Here is a 16,833-nt window from a genome sequence, read left to right on the forward strand (position 1 = left end):
ATTTATTTTTATTGTAACAAATAAGGTACATCTTGTTTCTCTGTACATGAAGTAGAGGCATACCATTTGTGTAATCATACATTTACATAGGGTAATGGTGTTTGATTCTACAGAGTGGGAGAAAATCTTTGCCACACATACTTCAGATAGAGCACTAATTTCCAGAATATATAAAGAACTCAAAAAACTCTACACCAAGAATACAAATAACCTAATCAACAAATGGGGTAAGGAAACGAATAAGACACTTCACAGAAGAAGATGTACAAGCAATCAACAGATATATGAAAAAATATTCAACATCTCTAGTAATAAGAGAAATGCAAATCAAAACTACCCAAAGATTCCATCTCACCCCAATTAGAATGGTGATTATCAAGAATACAAGCAACAGTAGGTGTTGGCGAGGATGTGGGGAAAAAGGTACACTAATACATTGCTGGTGGGGTTGCAAATTAGTGCAGCCACTCTGGAAAGCAGTATGGAGATTCCTTAGAAAACTTGGAATGGAACTACCATTTGTGACCCAGCTATCCCACTCCTTGGCCTATAACCAAATAACTTAAAATCAGCATACTACAGTGATGTAGCCACATCAATGTTCATAGCTGCTCAGTTCACAATAGGCAGAATGTGGAGCCAACCTAGATGCCCTTCAATTGATGAATGGATAAAGAAACTGAGTAATGGAATATTACTCAGCCATAAAGAAGAATAAAATTATGGCATTTGCAGGCAAATGGATGAAATTGGAGAATATCATGCTAAGTGAGATAAGTCTTTTTAAAAAAATTTTAGTCATAGATGGACACAATACCTTTATTTTATTTAGTTATTTTTATGTGGTGTTGAGTTTCCAATCCAGTGCCTCACATGTGCTACCACTAAGCCACAACCCCAGTCCCTTTAGGAGTCTGTTTAAGGAAGTCAGATCCTAGGTGAAGATTTGGGCCTACTTTTTTTTTCTGTTGGGTGCAAGATCTCTGTACTCGTGCCTAAATCTTTGATCCACTTTGAGTATTCTTTTATGTCTGTTTATTCTCTCAGAATGCTTTTTCCATTATATTGCTTTGTACTACCAACCACATATGACTATTACCAAATCCATCTTTTCATTCTTTAGCACAGACATATTTCTTAGCTCAGATATTTCAGATTCAAGTATTCAATTATCTGTTAAACATATCTTTTTGGAAGTTCTATGGACATTGCAAGTTGAAACAGTTTGGAAAGTTAATTCATGATTTTTCTGTTTTATATTTCTTCAGGCTGTGGCAGCTTATTATAAGTAATTATTTAAGACAAAACTTATACATCATATTTGACTTCTGCCATCCTTTATATGTAATGTAAATCTTTAAATTGTTTTATTTCCTTGACTCTTTCTCAAATATGCTTACTTGTGTCCATGTTGGTGATTATTACCCAGTCTCTAGCTACTAGTCTAATGTTATTAAAATCGAATATTTTTCACATTAATTAAAAAGTACATGGCACAAAAATCTTAAAAATAATGAAGTTGGAGTACTTAAGATTTCAGGACTCACTATAAAGTTAAAGTATCATTTAAGAAAGTGTGATATCGGTGTAAAGTTAGGTGTAGAGGTTGTTGGAATGCTATGGAAACTAGAAATAGACCTATTCATACAGAGTCTATTGATTTTATATAGAAATGACAAATAAAAAGGGAAGGGATAGTCTTTTTCAAAACTAGTGTTGGGTATTTGGATATTCATATATAGAGAAAAAACTTGATTTCTTTATCTTGTAACCTATACAAAAGTTCACTTGATAGAGATCATAGATCTAAGTCTATAGCCCTAAATTATAAAATTTTAGAAAAAAACATAGGCGAAACTCTATGCTTGGGTGAGGCAAAGACTTATTTGTGATACCAAAATAGGCAAAGAAAAAAAATTGATGTTAGATTTCATCAAAATTAAAAAATACTTCTCTTTTTACATAAATTCTGAAATGAAAAGACAAACCACAGATTTGGAGAAAATATTTCCAAAACACATATATGATAAAGGATTTGCATCCAGAATACATGTGTTAAACAACTTTATAATTGTAAAACAAAAAATTCAGTTTAACAAAGGATAAAAGATTTGAATGGACACTTCCACAAAAGAGTACACAAGAAGGGGTAATAACATGAAAACATGCTCCACATCATTAGTCATGAGGGAAATTTAAAATAAAATCCCTAGTCAGATGCCACTGTACATCCACTAGAACGGATAATATTGAAAGATTGATAATATGAAGTTATGGTAAGGATGTGGAGTATCTGGAATTCTGATAATTGAAGGAGGAAGTACAAAATGGTACAGCCTCTTTTAAAAAATTTGGCAGTTTTCTGTAATGTTAAATATAAAATTCCCATATAACCCAGCGATCCCACTTTTAGGTTGGTAAATGAGAAAAATGGAAATAACATGAGGATAAATCTCAGAGGCATTATGCTAAGTGAAAAAAGCTAGACACAAAAAATTACATACTATGTTACTTCCTTTGTATGGAATTATAGAAATAGGAAAACTGTAATGATAGAAATCAAGTTAGTGGTTATTACATGGGAAATAAATATATCAGACTTATAAATGTAATTTTGATACCATAAAACTTTGTCTTAATTTTTTCTCAAGGTATTTTAGAACCAAATTAACATATTATTAAGAGCAGCCAGCCCTTTTTATTGTTAAATATCTATTACTTCTTATCTTAGAAGAGTAATTTGAAATATACAAAAATAAAGACTAAATAAAAAACAACACTGTTGATAATTATGTGTTTATAAAAGGAAATTATTTAGCACTTAGGTTCCTTGTATAGTCTCAACCTAGTTTATATTAATAATACATATTAGGTCTATACTGCTCTTTGAATTGTTCTAAGAAGGAATTTTTCTAAGACTATAGCTGATTGTTTTACCTAGTAGAGACCCAAGAGAATATCTGTGCATCTCATAAATTAATAATTTTGCTTAATTAATTAGGATAGCAGATAGGCTTTTTTTCTTTTTTGTAGGGGTGGGGAATGAAGTACTGTTCAGAGATATAGGTTAAACACCAAACTGCAACTTTTAAAGGTTACAATTCTAGATTTGTTACAAAAGAAGGGTAGAGATTAAATGCTATAAAAACTCACAATAGGGATAGCTTCCAGTTGGAAGAGAAAGATATGAAGGAACATAAGCCTTAAAGAAAGATAGTGATGTCCAAGAGAATAACTTCACTTTTTGAGAAGTGGTAGCAGAAGTTCAAAGGTAGAAATGTTTGTGAATTGTGGAAAATTCCAAATGGGCTGATGTATAACATTCTTGAGGCTTAGAATAGGACAGGGGAAAAATTGATGGACTCAGGATTCTTAATTGTGGTGATAGATTTTGGTGGTAGAGTCCTGGTTGCACTCAGATTAAGTATATCAATATATTTGTCAGTAGGACATCATGTATTAGTAGGTTTTAAGTTCCCTGAATGCTTATAATCTAGTTATAAGCAGTGTTATAACCAGTGTTATAACCAGTGTTGTAAGGACTCTTGGAAGATTTTTTTGATGAATTTTTTTCTTTGGTTTTCAAGTAATATAAATAAGCCCCAAACATACATTTATAATACTCTAATATTTTCATTATTATGGGATCGAACACCATTGTTTTTTTTTTTTATTCAGGAACAAAGAAGTCATGAGATATTAATGCATAATTTATTGTTCTTTAAGTTTTCTCATTTTTCCCCCAGTTATTTGCCATCGTTTTATTAATATCTTGATTTCAATTAATTTATGTCTAAGATAAAAGTACAGAAACAGTCTTTTATTATACAAGTTACTCTGGAAGAATTATTCATCTCATATTAGAATTAAAGACTTTTATTTTTAGTGTCTTCATTTATAAAATGAGCATAATACTGACCTTCCATGATTGCTTCAAGTCTAATATGTGTTTTAATATAATGCCTTTTAAAATTATGCATTTCTGACTTGTTTAAATTTTGTATTATGAGAACTTATTGCTTTGTTAAGTTAAAAAATTGAAATGAAGCATAAAAATCTTTCTGGTAAATGTAGGGTATTTTGAAAATTCTCATGACATAGATTCCAAATGAATATTAGAAGGAATTTTAATAGAAAATGTATATTTTTAAAATAAGTTATTCTTGGTATCCTGTTTTTAAATATTTAGTGTTTTAAAATTGATTGGAATGTCTCATAAATATTCCTATAGGATGCTAGTGAACAGAAGACAGAACTTGAAAGGTTGAAGCACAGAATAGCAGAAGAAGTTGTTAAAATTGAAGAAAGAAAAAATAAAATTGATGATGAATTAAAAGAAGTACAGGTGAGCGAAAAACATTTGAAGATCCGTTTACACATTTGACTACCATTTGTATGTAGGAATTTAAACATTGTTCAAGTTATTTTCTAGTAGTATTATCAAATGTGGCCTTCAGCCAGAATATTACTTATAAAATAAAAAGCAAAAAACAAATCCTGCCAGGGAAAGCAAGTGAATTAACTAATGGTAAATTAAATTAAAAATAACCTTTTTATTAAATTAAAAATAACCTTTGTTTTCTATAAGTCTTATTATTTGCAGAGGGAAAAATATATTGTAGATAAATAAGACAAATCAATGAGCTTGTTTTCTTCAGTCTTGACTAAATTACCTACCTAGTTCTAAAAAAATCATTTGTAAAGTTATTGATTTTTTAAAATACATATTTTGAAAATAAGGTGACCTTTTCTTTTTCTTTTAGCCTCTAGTGAATGAAGCTAAACTAGCAGTGGGAAACATTAAGCCAGAATCTCTTTCAGAAATTCGCTCACTACGCATGCCACCTGATGTAATCCGAGACATTCTTGAAGGAGTTTTAAGGTTGATGGGTATCTTTGATACATCTTGGGTGAGCATGAAAAGGTAAGTTTTTGAACTTGTGAAAATGGTATTTCAGTAATCAATCACTGAACTTTTTCATAGAACTATGAACTTTTTCATAGTTCTTAATATTTCATTTTTAAATTTCTCAAACTTCTTTTATCTGAATACATGGGTATATACCTTGCCCTGAAATTTCAAGGTGTTCTCTGCAATCATATTTCAAGATCTATGTATGCTTCCTCCATAAGTGATTATCAAAAATATCCAAGGAGGAGGAAAGGAATGCCTTAGAATCTTTCAGAAGGTCTCATTAAATTTAATACTTTACTGGATCTCTACATAGTAGAGAGCACTGTTATTTTAGTGTGATTTATACTTAGAGAAAATACAGTCATTAGTCTAGTAGTTTGGGGGCTGAGGTGGGGACAGAAGGGCAGGAGATTGAAAGAATGAGGGAAAGAGAGGGAGGATGAAGGAAACCATCAATAATATGAGTGACATAAACTAGAAAAGGGTGAGTGGTAACTGAACATGGAGCTATGCAGCTTCAGCTTTCTCATTACACTCTTATTTGATGCCAGTAGTATAAGCCTTATTGTTTGATCAGAGAGAGGAAAATGTGTTGTAAGACAAACTGTTAAACTTGTTTTCTTTAGACTTGACTAAATTACCCAGCTAGTCCTGATGTGTTAAAAGTCTTTTGCAAAGGGCTGGCTATGTCCTGTGCTCATATTAAGTTTTATGTTTGGATTTAGGTTGATAGTAAAGAGTGTTTTTTATATCTGGTAATAGGAGAGAAAATTTAGGATGAGGGAATACTTTAAAATACCTTACAAAGCAGTCAGAATATTTCCTTGTGTTATCATAGAGCATATAGACACCTAGTAGTTCACACGTAAGGATGTGGGTGGAATAAGATGTGATTCTGGCTGGGGAGATAGCTCAGTCAGTAGAGTGCTCGCCTTGTAAGCACAAGACCCTGGGTTTGATCCCCAGCACCACAAAAAAAAAAAAAAAAAAAAAAAAAAAGATTGTGATTCTGGTATTTCACTTGTTGCTCTAGTTTTTTCATAGGACATTAAATGTTTTTTTGTTTTAAGAGAGTTTGTCTTTGCTGTCTATAAAAAATGATATCTATTAGAAGCTTAAATTTTTTAATATCCTATTCTTTGTTAATACATTAAAAGTATTACATACATCATTTTTTATATTGATTATTTTCAGAAATATCAATTTTCACTTAGTCTTATTTGAATTACTGTGTTTTATTTTTAGTTTTCTTGCCAAAAGAGGTGTAAGAGAAGACATAGCAACCTTTGATGCACGAAATATTCCAAAGGAAATAAGAGAGAGCGTTGAGGAACTTCTTTTTAAAAATAAAGGCTCTTTTGATCCAAAGGTAATTTTAAACAGTTATATCATAAATTCTTTTATCAAATAATAACAGATAACTGTGTTAGGATAGTTGCATCAAATTTCAGTGAACACTTTAAATTCTATGATTTTTGTGTTTTTTTAGATTCTTATTCAAAATGTTATTTACATCTTCTATGACAATACTAATGATTTCAAAATTGTTCTTATCTACTAAAAATGTATCACATGCATAGAAGAAAAATAATGCTTGAACATTTTGTGGCTGGCATATTTATTCATTATAATTGGGACCAATGGAGTAATTATGTTGGTAAATCATCATAATTATGTTGGTAAATCTTATGCTAAAGATTCTATATGGTTCAAGATTTATTTTTAACTAAAAGTAGAGTTCATGTATATTCCTCTTAATCAGAATAGCAGTTCACTATATATTTTTTTAAATATTTTTATTAGTTGTTGATGGACCTTTATTTTATTTACTTATTTATATGTGGTGCTGAGAATTGAACTCAGTGCCTCACACATGCTAGGCAAGTGCCCTACCACTGAGCCACAACCCCAGCCCAGTTCACTATATTTTTATTTTAACTATAAATAAAAAATTTCATTATTTAGTTTAATTTTTTAAATAAATGCCTAAATAAAAATGCGTTAAAGTGAACTTTGCATTTGTTTAGAATTATGTCAGGATATTGGATAACATCTAATGAATTTTTTAGAATGCTAAACGTGCCAGTACTGCAGCTGCGCCTTTGGCTGCCTGGGTTAAAGCCAATGTACAGTATTCCCATGTCTTGGAACGAATTCAGCCTTTGGAAACTGAACAGGCAGGATTAGTATCGTAAGTGAAATATAATATATATGTACATATATGTATATATAATTCTAACATTCGTTTTCATCAATTTTATGAATTTGTTCTATTATTAATAATGTATTCATTTTTTCCTCTATTTTAAAAAAGCAGCTGATAATATTAAAGCTTAAAATGGTTAATTAAATATAAATTATAAATTAAACAGATTGAAGAAGAAAGAGATTAGAAGGATACAGATAGCAGAACCAAATCACTTTATCTCTGTGATTATGTTGTTAGAAGGATGTTATTCCTTTAGAGTCAGAGTTTTATAATGTAATAACATTAAATTAAAAAAAGAAGATTTTGGAATTGAGGGCTTTTGTGTTGGTTTTCTTCATCTAAGTTCTATATTTAGAATATGTTTTCCAAAACAATTTCTGGTCATGTAGTAGGAAGATTTAATGATTTAATATTTGAGCTTAAAGGTCCAATTGGCTATTGCTACTAAGTCAATCTTATGTTTTATCCCCTTTGTTCTAAATGTAAACTGAGGTTTGTTGTGTTCTTGATTGTTCAGTTTTTCACATTACCTACTAACATTTTTTTCTCTGAAAGATTATAGGATCTTAGTTTCTAACATTGTGAAATTTTACAATTCTTGGTGGTAGGTAGTTACTGTCCACTTTAAATTTTGAAATTCATTTATTCATTCTGGGAAAGTTTATTGAATTTTTTCATTGGTAGTTTATTTTTGTACTTATGTGTCATTTGGGGTGCTTTGGGCTGTAGATTAGTAAAATTACCACCCAAGGTAGCTTTAAGAAATTAAGAAAAATATGACATTGCAAACAAGTCCCCAAATTAGTTTGATTTTAAGGTGACTGCTAAAGTTCTATTCAGACAAGATGATTTATAGTTGAAAAAAAGAGACTATATATTTTTTTAATTGTTGATTTTTAGAAGGTACCTTCCCTGTCTTGGGTAGTTTTTAGAAGGAGGTTGTCATTCAATTTTTTTCTCCAAAGAATCTTCAGAGGTTTATGTGTAGGGGTAGATGGAGTTGTTTGGAATATAAGCTGATATTGCAGCATTCTGTTTGGTTTTAGAGAAAGTCTGCTTGTAATTAGGTAGAAAATTTGAGGTCAAACTCTTTGTAGTATCAACTCTTAAACTTCTGTATTTAGTTTTATTGTTAGATTCAGGAGTATCTGTTGTCTACATTTTCTGAGCATTTTGGAATTCTGTCTTTTTTTTAGACCTTTTTTCTGTAGTCATTTAGTTTTTATGTTCTGGTTTGTCAGTTATTGCTTTTCAGAATTTTATTAATGTTCCTCCATTGCCCTACTTATTCTCTTTATCCTTGTCATATATAACTCTTTAAAATTATGTTTTTTTTATTTAATAGAGTTTCAGAAAGAAGAGAAGATAAATATGTTTAGACTACCCTTTTGGTCCAGAAGTCTGCTTGCACAAACATTTTAAAATATAGATTCCTAGAAGTATGGTTGGATCAAAGAATGAACTTTTAATTTTAACATTGTTTTTCAAATTTAATTTGAAGCAAAAGTGTTACATTATATAACTATTGATAGTTTTCATTGTGTTGTTTTAACTGCAAGATTGTATTTAAAAGTACTATTGCTGTTTTAATACTGATATCTAAAATAGAGTGACTTTTATAATATTGAGTTATATTTTAGGAATTTGAAGAAAACTGAAGACAGAAAAAAGAAACTAGAAGAGCTTCTTAATTCTGTTGGTCAAAAGGTATCAGAACTCAAAGAGAAGTAAGTTAAATTCTGAAAGATATTTTGAATACTTGAAACATATGCCTCAACTAACATTTTTAATTTTCAAAATTTTAATTGTAATCGCTATTTTTACTTCTTTTTGTAATGTATCACTTTAATTATGGTAAGGATATAGAATAATAGAGAAGGTAGGTACTTTTTCCCACAGTTTTTCATTGGTATATTATGGTTATACATAATATTGTTACATATTTGTTCATGCTCACAATAATATAACAAGAAAATTTGGGCAATATCACTCCCCAACATTTCTCCTCCTTCCCTGCCTCCTGCCCCTTGATTCATTCCTTCTACTGATCTCCCTTTGATTTTCATGAGACTCACCCCTACCTTTCTTTTCCTTTTTTCCTCTAGCTTCCACATATGAGAGAAACATATGACCCTTGACCTTTTGGGTTTGACTTATTTGTCTTAACATGATGGTCTCAAATTCCATCCATTTTCCTGCAAATGATGTAATTTCATTTCTCTTTATGGCTCAATAAAACACTATTGTGTACAGATACCACATTTTCTTTGTCCATTCATCAATTGATGGACACTGAGGCTGCTTCCATAGTTTGGCTATTATGAATTGTGCTTTTATAAACATAGGGAATGCATGTGTCATTATAGTAAGATGACTTTTTATTCTTCAGGACAAACACCAAGAAGTGGTCCAGATGGGTCATGTGGTGGTTCCATGCCTAGGGTTTTGAGGAGTCTCCATATTGATTTCCTTAGAGGTTGTGATAATTGACAATCCCACCGACAGTGTATTATTCCTTTCTCTGCACGTCCTTTTCAGCATTTATTATTATTTGTATTCTTGATGACTGCCATTCTGACTGGTGTGAGATGAAATCTCAGTGCAGTTTTGATTTGCATTTCCCTAATTACTAATGATGTTGAATATTTGTTCATATATTTGTTAACCATTTGTGTTTCTTTTGAGAAGTACCTGTTTAATTTATTTGCCCATTTATTAATTGGGTTATTTGATTTGTTGGTATTAAGTTTTTTGAGTTCTTTATATATTCTTATTAATCCTGTGTCAGAAGAGTAGCTAATAAAGATTTTCTCCCATTCTGTGGGTTCTTTCTTCACATTCCTACTTGTTTCTTTTGCTTTGCAGAAACTTTTTAATTTGATGCCATCCCACTTATTAGCCCTTGGCATTATTTCCTGAGCTTTAGAGGTACTATTGAGAAAGTAATTACCTGTGACTTTATGTTGCATTGTTGACCCTATCTTTTCTTCTAGGAGTTGCAGTTTCTGATCTAATTCCTAAGTCTGATTCATTTTGAATTGATTTTTATATAGTTTCAATCTACATGTAGATAACCAGTTTTCCTAGCATCATTTGTTGTAAAGGATGTCTTTTCTCCAGTGCATGTTTTTTGGCACTTTTGTTAAGGATCAAATGACTGTAGCTGTCTGGGTTTGCCTCCGTGTCTTCTATTCTGTAAAGAAGGTACTTCTTTTTAAAGAAAATTTTTGGTGAGAATAAATATCTTCTGTCTCTGTTTAGGTAGCTACAGTTACATATATTCCTCAAGTACTAGTGAAAAATTGAGCAAGAAGAATTTAATGTCATGAATTAATGCTGGGAGTGTTTGCATTTGACATTCCATTATCTTTTTATTTTGACTTTAAAATTTTAGTCCTTAATATCAGATGATGCTATCACCACATTTTTCTATAAATATGTCATCATGTTAAAAAAATTCTGCCCTTTTAAATTTTTTCTGCTTGGTGTTGAAAAAAAGATTTCTTTATGCAATTATTATGTTTAAGGATAATTTGTCAATATAATTAGTCTTAGAGTCTTTTGTGTATCTCTGGGTCCCTGTGATTGCTATTGAGTATGAGAATTATAAATATGGGAACATTTTGTTTTATAATTGCAAAAATTTGGAAAGCTGGAGAATATACGATTTAATATAGTATGTGTTATGGTTGCTTTCAGTTTTATGACACTACTACTTATCTATATACTACACATTTTTTTTGAAGTGGTATGTCATGGAAGAAAGAAGTATTATACCAGGAAAGAAATTTATCAAATAAAAACTGTGAATTTTTGTTTCTACATTCAGGAAACTGTTCTCTCTCTCTCTCTCTCTCTCTCTCTCTCTCTCTCTCTCTCTCTCTCTCTCTCTCTCTCTCTCTCCCTCTCTCTCCCTTCCTCTCTCTCTCTCTGTGTGTGTGTATGTGTATATATACACACACATAATATACAATGTGTCCTTTTTCTCTATAAGTTAAATATATATATATTATTTAGAAAAAAGCAAATCAAAAATCAAACCTTAAATCTATAAATCCAGTGTTTTCAATTTTCCTGAACAATATTTATTTAGAAATTTAGGAAAGAAATCACATTATTTTCTTCCAGGTATTAGTAGATAAGTATAAAGAAAATCAATATATCATTTTCAGTGTCACAAGCTCATGGTCAATACTTAATAGCCAGCTAATTCTCTAATATTTATTAAGTAATTGATGTATGGTAGCAATGTTTTCAATCCATATATTAGTCACTTGCTGTTTCAGTTATTGTACTAGACACTTTATATATTTATCTCTTTATTTAAAGTAGTGCTGCGAAATTTAAATGAAGCAAATTACATTTTCCATTATATAATCATTCATCAAGAATGGAGTATAATGCTGATCACCAGGATGTTACTTATCACCATACTGTTACTGTAGGCTGTGATACTTATTTTATTATATATTAACAAAGAATAAGGGACTTTAAAAATAAGCATGATCTATCAAGTTTAATTATAACCTGACAAAGTTAAGGAGATGCTTGGCAATTTCTATACAGTTTTTTCAGAAGTAGGAGAATTGATTTAACCTAAGTATCTGTGTAGAACCAGGCACAAGATATAGTATGAATTATGCAGTGAATAAAGATATAGTTTTCTGTTTCCAGCTTCTGAAGACCAGCAAATCCAGTGGAACTTTATGATATGGTGGAAGTATTCTATAATATACTTTGTCCAGCATGGTAGCAAATAACTATATGTAGCCACTGAGTACTTGCAATGTGTGTAATATGACTGAGGAATTGAATTTTTTATTTTACTTATCTTTAATTAACTTAAATAACCACATGTAACTAGTGGCTACCTTATTGAACAGCTCAGTTCTAGAGTCTTATGTCTAGGTAAAGAAAGAAGAGGCTAGAAAGGCAGTGAAATGTACCATAAAATGTATGGAACTTAATGTCAGATACATCTGTATGTGAATTTTAGATGCTCTACTATGATTAGTTAATCTTTGTGCCATAATCTGTTGTGGTCTAAATTCCTATATCCATAACATGAGAAATGTAATGCTTTTATTTTGAACTGTTGTCAGAAGAATGAAATGAGGTGTTATTTAAAAAAAATGTTTGATACAATTCTGGGCATGTTATAGGCACATACTTGTACAAATATTTTCAAGGAAAACAATTTAAAAAGAGAGTTATATAAACTTTGGCAAATGGGCACTGAGGGTGAGATTATATATAAAATGGATTGGATATTTGAGGTGAATTTTGAAATTGTACTTTTATTTTTGGCAAGTAGATGTTTAAGAGGATTTGACTGAGGGGATAAGGGAGTGGTTGGAAAATAGTATAGGCAAATAAAACATCCTAAGGAACACAGGAGACAAAGAATAGGGCATTTTCTGATAATGTTGATTGTTTTTTTTTCAGATATTGACATATACTTTGGTGAACTGAAATAGCAAGTAATAAACCTAGAAATATAGATTGAATCAGTCTTTGGACAGGGTCTTGAATGCCAAACATGTACATAAATGTAGAAGGGTATGGTGTATCTGTCTGGCTTTTTGAGGTAGAGAATGATAGGTTTTAATATACCTATTGTTTAATTTGTCTGTTTTATTAATGATGTATTTTTCACAAGTATTGTCAGTATTATTAAATGTGTACTTAACTATCCAAGGGTAATTTCATTAAATATTTCTTAAGTTCTTCTTGTTTTTAATTAAATGTTTTTTAGATTTCAGAGCAGGACTTCAGAAGCTGCCAAACTTGAAGCTGAAGTTAGCAAAGCACAGGAAACAATCAAAGCTGCAGAAGTCTTAATTAATCAGCTTGATAGAGAACATAAGAGATGGAATGCCCAGGTTTGTTGGAGAGAAGGGTCATAAAGAGTCTCAAAGACACAGGAAACGTATGATGCCATGTATTTGTTAAAACAAGTAAAAGACACATATCATTAATTTGCAGCTAGCTTTGAACAAGTGATCTATATATATGTGGTCACCAAGTAAATTAATCTTAATGCAAAGTATCTCTATATGAATGAATTTTTAGATAAGCAAACAAATCCCCTTTTAGTTACCTGTTGCTGAGGGGAAGGGTAATGATCTGATGTAAACTTAGTTTTCTTTAGAGACTTTTTTGAATTTACCTTTATCAGGACATCCTAACTTGTCTCTCTTTTATCTGACCCTTTAATCAGTCTAGCCTTTATTTGTTGGCTGAAATATATTTTTAAAACTCATCTGATTACATTATTTGCTGCCTGCTTAAACAGTGTTAAAGCAGAAAATACTTTGCATTGTATGGAAAACCTTTCCCAATTGGCCTCTAACTGGCTTTCCCTCTCTCTTTCTGCTCTGTTATGCTTCATTTGCATTAAAACTTACAATAATGAGTCTCAATGCATTATCTTTTTTATTTACCTTTGTTCATCACCGTGTTTTAATCTTATTTTATAATGTGATACAAATTCACAATATTCAACTGTGGTAAGAATGAAAGCTTATTATTCATTATAATAATTAGTAACTTTCAATTTTAAACTGTATATTTCTACAAATACATTAGGATTTCATTTTTAAAAACTCATGACAAATTCTGTGATCTTGTTGATATTTTAAAAATTTGACTGGCATATTCAAATAGATAAGGGGTTTTTAATTAAACCAATATCTAATTTTTTCCATAAACAAAATTCTGTGATGCTGTAATTTTCTTCCATGTTAGGACATATCCATATACATCTCTTTCTCTCTTTTTCCAGGTTGCAGAGATAACAGAGGAATTAGCTACTCTTCCTAAAAGAGCTCAACTATCTGCTGCATTTATTACATATCTTTCTGCTGCTCCTGAGTGTCTAAGAAAAACCTGTTTGGAAGAATGGACCAAGTCAGCTGGTCTTGAAAGTTTGTACTTAGTTATTGGTGATTTTGAAATTTTAGTATTAGAAAAATGCACATTTGACCTTTGTTAGTTTACTTTTTAATTTTATTATTTATTTATTTATACTGGGGATTGAACCCAAGGGGCTTAACCACTGAGCTATATTCCGTGTCCTTTTTATTTTTTATTTTGAGACAGTGTCTCCCTAAGTTGCTGAAGCTGGCCTCTAATTTGAGATCCTCTTGCTTCAGCCTCTCAAGTTGCTGGGATTACAGATGTTTGCCACTGTGCCTAGTTATTTTACTTTTCTTCAGTGGTTAAAATTTTCTGTAAGTTACAAGGATACTAGACTGTAGATTTGCCAGATTTCACAAATGTTTTGGGGATCATTTTGTTATCTAGTCTCCTATTGCTAAATCACTATAAGTAACAGACCACTAAATTATTTTTGATATTGCATGAATGCAGCTAAACATATTTTATTTTCACAATAATTTTATATAATAAGATGAGATGTAGGAACTCTAATATTTCTTGTTTTTTTTTTTTAACTTTTTTTAACTCTTAGATTTGGGGGCTAAATATAGATGAATGGGTTTCAAATTAAAGATTGTCATAGGACTTTTGCTTCATATTTTAAAAGTAGTTTTATTTTCTTAACTTTATAAAGTATGAGATTATTGTAGTGAAGTATTCTTGGTATCTTTAATTTTTCAGAATTTGATCTAAGGCGATTTCTTTGTACTGAAAGTGAGCAATTAATTTGGAAAAGTGAAGGCCTACCATCTGATGACCTTTCCATAGAAAATGCTCTTGTTATATTACAGGTAATTAATTTACTTTAATTTTCTCAGAAATGTTTTCTTTTGAGGTTTGCTGCAGGAGTTCTTTACATTCTTATGTTTTTGCAGTTACTCTTGTGTTAGTCATGTAAAAGTGAAAATATTTTGCTAATGAAAATCATTTGGTCAGTTAGTGAATGTATACTTCTTAATATAATCTTTTTTTACCTTAATATAAAAATATAAACTAAAGTGGCATTTAAAAAAATTTTTTTAGATGTTGCTAGACCTTTATTTATTTATATGTGGTGCTGAGAATTGAACCCAGTGCCTCATACATGCTAGGGCAAGTGCTCTACCACTGACCCACAACCCCAGCCCTAAAGTGGCATTCTTCTTATGGCAAAATATTGTAAATAGAACTTCCTACTAGTCATAGAAATGTGATAGCAGTAGCTGGTTTATTTGGTTATTTACTTATTTAGAATATATGACTTTATAAATTTTACATTTTATTTTATGTTGCAAAATAAAATTATGCAAAGTGATTTTAAATTTTTGAATTTAGGTTGGAGATGACCATATGTATATGTTAGAAAATTGTTCTTTGTGTTTTCTTAAAGTTGAAAATATTACAATCTTTTTTGTTGGTGAGTGTGACAACTAAATTCAGTGGCTTCTATACACACAAAAAAATCATTACTTTGAACAGTTTGATTTTAACCATTAACTTGATTTCCTTTCTGATATGAAAGTTGGAAGATAATTTTTCCTCCTTGATAATATAAATTTTTTTCTATTCTTTCTCTCTCAGTAGCCTGTATTTTGTGTTAATAGTATTGTATTTCCTCTCTGTAACCCTCCTGCCTAGATACCATTTCCTTATTCTGTAATTTCATAGTCTCAGAGGAAGCATGAGCATTGAATATTTCTCCTTTTTAGGTAGCATAAACTTTTATAAGACTCATATTTTGGTCCTTGTTTATTCCTGGATACTTTGTTTTGTTTTATTAAGCCTGTTAATCATCTGATTATAGTTTGGTTCATTGCATTGGTTTCCTACCAGAAGAAAAGTTGCTGACCTCAACTTGAGTACTTTTTCCTTATTTTAATTTGATTTTGCTAGTTTTTTGATTTATTTTTTTAAATAGTTTTCATCATTGCTTTTCCATTGGAACCACAAATCTGGAACGCTAAATGTGTTCATAAATAAGTTCATTGCATCATAGCACGTTGTATGCTTTTTATCAGATTTGTTGTTGCTTCCTCAAGGTTTTGTAATACTCGTTTCAGTAATCCAAGAATTGTAATTGTAGATTACAATTGTAGATTTTTGGAAAAGTACTAGTTTAAGAATTCTATTTTTATTCCAGAAGCAGCCATAGTCATTTTTATTTTTTACTGATAGCAATTGAAAATACTTAATTTGTGTTCTGAGTGTCTTTCATAAAGAATATGGGCAGATTGCCTTTGAATTTAATTTTAATAAGAAACTTATATTTACTTTGTATTTAATATTGCTGAATTCCTTTTAGTTATTTATGTGCAATTATTTAATAAAATAAAAATAACTTGTAAAAAAATTTGGGTATGGAAATCTGTGAACTTGTTGAATGAATTTGCCATTATTGTCAACATTCTATCTCAATTTTAAGGTAGGCTAGATTTAAAATAAGTCATTATAGTTAAGGGTGTGATTGGATAGTACATGTTTATAACATCTAATCATTAAAATACTATGAATGTATATGAAATTAAATCTCTAAATATATACTACTTGTACACCTGTGACAACTTCTCTGAGGAAAGATGGTTAGGTGTGATAAAGAAGATGTATTTTTGATTCTGAGATTTATAAAATTTCCTCAAGTGTACAACTTTTCTGAGATTTTCCATTTCAGTGGAGGCTATTCAGATTCAAGTCTTGTAGCTACTCAGAAATTTTTTAGATATTAGGAAAAACCTTTTGTATCCAAAATTATTTCTTTATTGGTCTTAACATATATGCTTGAAATTCTCATATT

At 30.4% G+C, this 16,833-nt stretch overlaps 1 protein-coding gene across 4 annotated transcripts in view; it reads left to right on the top strand.

Moving 5' to 3' along the window:
* DYNC2H1 (dynein cytoplasmic 2 heavy chain 1) overlaps positions 1-16,833 on the top strand; it is a 344,715-nt gene that overhangs the window by 105,975 nt on the left and 221,907 nt on the right. For all 4 annotated transcript variants that reach the window (XM_079101898.1, XM_079101901.1, XM_079101899.1 and 1 more), the window contains exons 56-63: positions 4,232-4,345; positions 4,764-4,924; positions 6,161-6,284; positions 6,985-7,106; positions 8,765-8,851; positions 12,880-13,006; positions 13,909-14,050; positions 14,745-14,854. In XM_079101898.1, coding sequence (XP_078958024.1) covers positions 4,232-4,345; positions 4,764-4,924; positions 6,161-6,284; positions 6,985-7,106; positions 8,765-8,851; positions 12,880-13,006; positions 13,909-14,050; positions 14,745-14,854 — 987 coding nt within the window. The remainder of the gene's footprint in view (positions 1-4,231; positions 4,346-4,763; positions 4,925-6,160; positions 6,285-6,984; positions 7,107-8,764; positions 8,852-12,879; positions 13,007-13,908; positions 14,051-14,744; positions 14,855-16,833) is intronic.

This window comes from Sciurus vulgaris (assembly GCF_902686455.1).
Source record: "Sciurus vulgaris genome assembly, chromosome: 11".
NCBI lineage: Eukaryota > Metazoa > Chordata > Mammalia > Rodentia > Sciuridae > Sciurus > Sciurus vulgaris.